The sequence below is a fragment of the Nicotiana tabacum genome, chromosome 20 (assembly GCF_000715075.1).
Source record: "Nicotiana tabacum cultivar K326 chromosome 20, ASM71507v2, whole genome shotgun sequence".
In the NCBI taxonomy this organism is placed as follows: Eukaryota; Viridiplantae; Streptophyta; class Magnoliopsida; order Solanales; family Solanaceae; genus Nicotiana; species Nicotiana tabacum.
The window spans coordinates 156,800,209-156,807,299 of record NC_134099.1 but is presented as its reverse complement, the minus strand read 5'-3'; the positions used below and the strand labels follow the sequence as shown (position 1 = coordinate 156,807,299).

At 37.8% G+C, this 7,091-nt stretch overlaps 1 protein-coding gene across 2 annotated transcripts; it reads left to right on the top strand.

Annotated features, from left to right (window-relative positions):
• Positions 1–1,700: 1,700 nt before the first annotated feature.
• LOC107810296 (protein ALWAYS EARLY 3-like) lies at positions 1,701–6,267 on the top strand. 2 transcript variants are annotated; one of them, XM_075240803.1, is made up of 5 exons: positions 1,701–2,735; positions 2,858–2,920; positions 4,260–5,082; positions 5,492–5,751; positions 5,853–6,267. In XM_075240803.1, exons 3-5 carry the CDS (start codon positions 4,896–4,898, stop codon positions 6,261–6,263), a joined length of 858 nt encoding a protein of 285 aa, XP_075096904.1. In that variant the 5' UTR covers positions 1,701–2,735; positions 2,858–2,920; positions 4,260–4,895; the 3' UTR covers positions 6,264–6,267. The 2 variants fall into 2 exon arrangements, with proteins under 2 accessions (XP_075096904.1, XP_016490541.1); XM_016635055.2 differs by having other exon boundaries at positions 1,701–2,920.
• The last annotated feature ends 824 nt before the right edge of the window (positions 6,268–7,091 follow it).

Genomic DNA, 7,091 nt, shown 5'->3' with positions numbered 1-7,091 from the left:
TGTACATTGTTGTTGTAGGATCATCATGTACTTGACTTGCCTTAACAATGTAATTTTTATCTGTTGCAATCCCAAGTCGATCATTTAAACCTGTGTCACCCTGCACCAGTTGCAATATATTCCTAGCTTCCTTCTCACCTTGCTCATGGACATTAAGCAAAGCATCAAAAGAGTTAGAACACTTGAAAATTTTTGCTGCCCTTTCCAGTATTTTAATATCTGAAGCCTCCTTCTTGCTAGGTGATCGATGCACAACTGACCAACCCATATTCTGTGATTGTTGCCCATGTCGATACTCTGCTCTAACACCTGATCCCACAACAGAAGCAACATCTAAACAAGTTGCTTGTACAACTGATTCAACATTAGCAGATGAACTAAATTGTGCACCTGCTACTGTTGCATTGTTCAGAAAAGCTGAAGCTAATGCATTACCATCAGTAATCTGCAAAATCTGCCCAGTTCTTTCTATTGCATTAACCCTTGCATCATCCATATTTCGAGCATCAGTAGTGAATCCCTGCTCTTCAGATTTCCAGCTGCATTTAGTGTATCAGCATCCTGATCCACCTTCTTAGGATTTGGAGATTTTTCTACACGTTCCACAGGTGCTACAATATCTATATTAAGACAGGTAAATGCAGCTCTATCCACTGTTGTATTCAGTGCAACATCAATCTCCATATTTGACCCTATAGTATTAGGAAATTTTACATCTTTTTCAACATCTCCTGCCCCTTGACGATTCTGTCCAGATAAAGTAACAGCTAAATAACTAGCAGCCTTCAAAGCACCAGCTGTTGCTGCATTCATTCGTTCAAAAACTGTTGCAGTAGGGATGTCAGCTGGAGGTTTGACTTTCATAGGAGATGATGCATCACCTACTGCTATCCCTTGTTTACCAGCATGAATTCCTTCATCATCCCCCTTTTGTCCAGTATTAGCCAAAACCAAATAGGCATTAGCCTTTTCATTAACATTAACACTTTGTTGTCCTCCATTGGGATGCAAAATCAACTGGTTCACGACTACACCCTCAACCTTTTTCCCAGCTTGATCTTGCACTTGTTGGACCTGTATGTCCTCAATTGTCTTGTTCACAACCACCTCTTTACTACCATCATTCACAGTGGCCTTCAAATTATTTTTCTGCCCAGAAATTGTATTTTTTCCAGGTCCTTCAATCAACAGTTGGCTAGCTCTTTTTGAATTTAAATAGTCTCGTGCATCACCCTGTAGTTTCTCCATCACACCTGTTGCATCCATTTCATCCTCCACCTGTTCATCATGTGTTACTGGTTTTTTTCCTAAAAGGATGCAACATGTATATTCGTCATGTCCTTGATGCTTGCATTGGTTACAATACAAAGGTAAATTATCATACGTAACTTGTTGAAGCTGTTCAACAATCTTTCCAGTTCCTCCATCAACATATTTGAGCCTTATTTGTTCTGGATGTTTGTCCAAAATATTCAGAATCACCTTGACCCTGGTTGTACTAGGTCTAGATCTAAGTTGAGTAGCCTTATCAATAGCAATAGGCTTTCCAACAGCTGCTGCAATAGACATTAAGGCACGCCTAGCAAACAACTCAGGGGGTAAACTTGGAAACGAAATCCATATCACTGCCATAAATGTCTCTTCTTTTGGATTGTATCCAATCGTCCATGGAAACACTCTAACCTGATATTCTTTTCCTTTGTTCGAAAAATAACTAACTGACCTTGCAAGACAAATTACAAAGTCTTCATATTGATCCAGACGAACGAGAATCTGTCTTTGCGCAAGAAGTCCGATCCAATAGTGGCCTTTGACGCCAAACTGTTTTGGAAGGATTGTACGCAATTCTTGCAATTATGGAGCATTAGGAGAAACCTTCACTACAATGGCTTGATGTAAACCTTCCTCCCTTGCAAAGTCTTCCCGTTCCTCCATTATAAACTGTAACGTTGGGATTCCTTGAACTACTTCGTTTGGCTTCAAGATTGTTTTTGTAACTTGTCCAGTTGTTTGTTTATGGATCAAACTTGCTGCATATGAATTGGGTTTGTTGTTTATGGAGTTATTAAGGATTGGAGGGATGATTTTAGATGGCTCTCTCACAGCTTGGAGCTGGGGAGAGACGACAACATCCATGGCTGCTCAAGACGTCACCATATCATTGACGTGAAGAGCAAAAATTAACGATAAAATATTGAAAAATCTGGAAAAAGAGTTGCCTGCTACAGTAACCGCAAACTAAATTCAAGATCTCTTACAAATGGCTATGGATTTGAGGATGAAAACAAATGGGGTTTGTGCGCAAAGACTAGATGTTTCTTTTGACACCAACTTTGCGAAGATCCACCACCGGATGCCGGAGTTGAGGCGCGTGAATAGTGACGGAATTACTATTCACCCTTCTTCCTAGAGAGAATGAGGAGGATTTTAGAGAGAGATGGTTTTTAGACATCATTAGTGTCTTCTTGGAAATGACAAGATGCTCTTTTTTATTGGTTTGAGAAGTGGGGCTTGTATGTTGAGTTGGAAAGGAGTAATATTTCATCTAGTCTCATTTGGGTTAGATGTAACAAAGTCTTTAAAGACCTGTGTAATTCTGTATGCATTTTGATACTGTTCTTTGATCAAAATTGCAGAAGAGGAAGGCGTCTGACATGATTGGTCCTCATTGGAGTGAGGAAGACCTGACACACTTCTATCAAGCGTACCGCAAGTATGGTAAAGATTGGGAAAAGGTCTGTCCAAATTCAAAGTATATCCATTAATTGAAGTTTCTTGATTATCCCGGTAAGCATGTTTTTGCTGTTGGTTGATCCCTGACGCCTTGCCTGTAAGAGCTGCTTTCTACTTATTGCAGGTTGCTGCTGCAGTGAAACCCCGAACTGCAGAAATGGTGGAAGCTCTTTACATAATGCATATGGTAGGCTCTGAGTGCAGACAACAAAGTCACATGTGTCTTTATTATTGAATCCTCTTTGCTTATGAAATCATTGAATGTCGTATCTTGATAGCAGTACTTCTCTTCATCTTCTTATCCATCTTATGAACTATGTTCCTGCTGATGTATAGCTGGACTTAAATGTCACCTATACTGATAGCATGGTGAGAGAGCCCATTTTGTCAGAATCTCGATCTAATGTTTCATGTTGTTGGCTTGTGAAAATTTCAATATAAGTTATTTGAGGAACACAATATCTAATAAGTCAAAAAAATTTCACAATGAAATCTGGTTAGGGTTGTCAACTTTTGTGGGGTCGTATTTTTCTGATGTTCAGATTCTCTTTTTCTGTAGGCAATCATATTACATTGCCTAAACTTGACCTTATAAAAAACATCATTTTACATTGCCTGCGTTGGTTACACAGCCTTTGTTTCTCTGTCTTTTGGAAATAACTTAGTCTTTTCTCTTACGTGGTCATGATTGCTGATAATATCATATGTGTTTCCAATTTGTATCATAGACGTGCGGATGTTATGAACATGAGCTCTAGTCTCCTATCTCCATGAGTGTGCTGTGCATAATCAGAAAGTCACTTGTGTAATCACAATTTCTTATTTTGTACTCACCAGTTGTATAGATTTCAGCCGTCCAACAATAGGTTTCCATGAGTCCTCTGAGATTTTCACGTAGTCGAGCACTTTCATACATAATTTTCTGTTTTCTACCTTGTTTCTCTATCCTTATTTGGAACACGTGTTCTAACATGTGGGTAATTGATGTTACTTGAAAAGATTTGTATCAAAGATGACCCTCAGATCCATAAATCTGCATTACCAGTTGGTGAAATGATTTGTTCATTTTCTTTTTGATGCTATTATGTTGCGTTAATACAGTGAAACAGCCTCCATATGCCATCATTGCATTTGATATAGAAAACTGTCATTTCCTGGTGAAGTGCATGATACTTAGAATGAGCCATCTCTTTCAGAAGAGAATACCAATAGTCTTTTGGATTAACATTTTGGTGAAAAAGAGTAATCGCTTCATTTGTGAACGTTGTTACCCCTTACATGGTTATATACATAAAATACATGGAGTGCCATGTTAAACATCATGAACCATTGTCTTTATGAAAAGATCATCAAAAATCAGGGTCTTGTGATTTTTTCCAGCAACAGGGATCAGCGTCAATTTTGTCATTGTTCTTGTGGTTATATTTTACGACAACAGATGACGCTGAATAATTATTCTACATGAATATATTGTTAAGTCATACGTGAAGATGAAAGTTACCTATTTTATTCTACTGTATTTTCAGGCTTATTTATCGCTTCCAGAGGGGACTGCATCTGCGGTTGGGCTGATTGCCTTGATGACTGATCACTACTGCTACTTGGTATGGCTTGAGATATATTGAGTGAGTAAGGGGAATGTGCGTTATATTATATGTTTTATCTGCCCATGCCTCACTCCCTTCCCCATCCACCAGACATATTTTTCCTTTTCCTATTTTTTTCAAGTGGAAGGAGTAGTGTTATACATGAAAGAGATACTAGAATTTTATCGTCGTGGCATCAGTGTATTGGAAACAACCTCTCTACCTCCACAAGGTAGGGGTAAGATCTGCGTACATACTATCCTCCCCACAGATCCCACTTGTAGGCTTTCACGGGGTATGTTGTTGTTGTTGGCATATTGCTTGAATACTTCAAACGAAAAGTGAAGCTTGTCTTGAACACAAATGTCTTTGCAATCTGTTATTAGATAAACATCAGGAAAGATGATTCTGTGCATTAGGCCACAGATTCTGATGGTCAGCAGTAGTTTCCTTTAAAGAGTAGTGAATATCTGCTCAATGCTATCTCTTATATTTGTTCATGATTTCTGAGTTCTAGTGTTTAAATTTTGTAGCTGAGTCTTTGTTTTTGGAAATTTCTGTTGAAGTACCTTGACTATGAGATATCAGGCAGAAAGCAACAGTGAGCAAGAAAGTAATGAGGATGCTGGAACATCTAGAAAACCTCAAAAACGTGCTCGGGGTAAAAATCAGCCTAATGTTTTAAAATCATCTGAGGTGGCATCCCCAACGTTAGAAACTACACATGGTTGTTTAACTTTGTTGAAGAAGAAGCAATCAGGAGGTGCGTTGTCCCTTCTACCCCTCCCACAACAAAAAAGGGATAAATTAAAACAAATGAAGAATTATTCATACAAAAAATATAGAGTAATAAAATAACTCTAAATAATTTTCCTGCTGGACTTAGATTTAGACTTTTCTTAGGTACATTTTACTGTCATTGCATTCTACTTACATGCACTAGTAGCTCTCTCCTTTTTTTTTTCTTTTTTTTTTATGTAGGTTGCTTTCCATATGTCCTATTTACATACTGAACTGATGCTTGACCTCTTTGAATGCTAACAAACAAAATCTTGCTTTTCATTTATTATCTGTAAATGCAGATAGAAGAGTACTTTCTTTTTCTCTTGTATAAGGATTGAGCCCTTGTCATGTGATATTATTGATGAAGTTTCTCTGGAGTTGCCTTTCAGGAAGCCGGCCTCGTGCTGTTGGAAAAAGAACCCCACGCTTTCCTGTTTCTTTTTTTATTGAAAATCCCAAGGGTGAGAAGTATTTTTCTCCAAGTAGGCAGAGTTTAAAACTACAGGCAGATGACACTGATGATGATACGGAGATAGCATTAGTTTTAACAGAAGCTTCACAAAGGGGTGGTTCTCCTCAGGTCTCTCAGACAGCAAGCCATTGGACGGATAGTGCTATGTCCTCACCTATTGAGACTGCTGAAAGAAAGGTATTGCTCAATTTTTGTTTAATATTGTGACTACTCTCCACAAACTATATGTGCTCAGCAGATCAACTTTTTGATACTTTCTTATTCTTTTTCTCGACTAGCGTGTTAAAATGGACATGGGCAATGCAAAGCTTCTTAGTAATGAAGTGGATGAAGAAGAGGAAAGCATGGAAGCAGTCACTCATGAGCTGTTGCGATATAATAATGATTTGGCGAGATCTGGAACCATTGGTCGAACAGCACAGAAGGGAAGGAAACCTTATGGTAAAAAGTTAGAAGTTGATGATAGTGGCGACAATCATCTTGATGATATCAAAGAGCCATGCAGTGGTACAGAAGAAGGTCAAAAATTGGGTGCGGTGAGGGGTAAACTTGAACTGGAGGCTACCGATGAAAAGAGTTCAAGGCCCTCTTTACAAGTCCCTAGAAAGAGGAGCAAAAAGGTTCCTTTTAGGAGAGGTATTACAAAGTTGTGTAGGTTACTATTCTTCAGAAACTTTCCATTTCAATAAACATACAGCATTTTAAATGTTCCTTTTTGTCCTCTTTGATTATAATATCTTATCTTTGCTATTAGTTAAGAGAGGGAAGGGGGATCCACGTATGGAAATATAAGAAAAGTAGAGGCCCTAATAGGATTTGAACATGCAACCTAGTTTGACAAGAGAGTGATGGATTGCGTATAGGTGTTCGTAACACGCAGCGGAAGACAATAATAATCCTAGATAAATCTTTTTATATTTAAAGTTTATTTACATGTCAATAGATCACATCTAAGACGTACCTGGTGAAGAGAGTCTCGTTTCAAAATTTCTTCAATAGTGCGAAGACTCTATGCGTATTCACACCGAGACTGATCCTTGCTATCAACTCTTTGATCAATGAAACCCGCGAACAAATTGAACGAAATATTGTGTTGAAATTTTTCACAAAAATCTCAACTCAATGTTAGAAGAACAAGAAACAGTTTTCTTGCAATTGTATTTTCTCTCTTGGCTTTGTATTGCACTCTCACTTTCACAAAGTGAGTTTTCTTCTCAAGAAAAAAAATTGTACAAATTTTTGTTCCATCACTCTTTATATAGCATCACCTATAAACCCTTTTCCTATTTGGTTGAGGTAGTGATTTACTTAGGGTAAAAATTTATTTCAAAAATAAACTTTGTACAATTTTTTCATAAAAAATTCGAATCCATCCAGATGGGTTTTGCCAAAGACGGTCACATGAATATTATTCCAACTCAAAGTTGGAATCTATTACTTTCATATTAGTAAAATACTAATCCCATTCCAATTGGGATTAAATATGCACGTGAACTATTCCAATTCCAAATTGGAAT

Coding starts and splice junctions, on each gene's coding strand:
- LOC107810296 (XM_075240803.1), top strand. CDS start 4,896: ATGAGATATCAGGCAGAAAGCAACAGTGAGCAAGAAAGTAATGAGGAT. Junction 5,083..5,491: donor GAAGAAGAAGCAATCAGGAG/GTGCGTTGTCCC, acceptor GTTGCCTTTCAG/GAAGCCGGCCTCGTGCTGTT. Junction 5,752..5,852: donor TTGAGACTGCTGAAAGAAAG/GTATTGCTCAAT, acceptor TTTCTCGACTAG/CGTGTTAAAATGGACATGGG.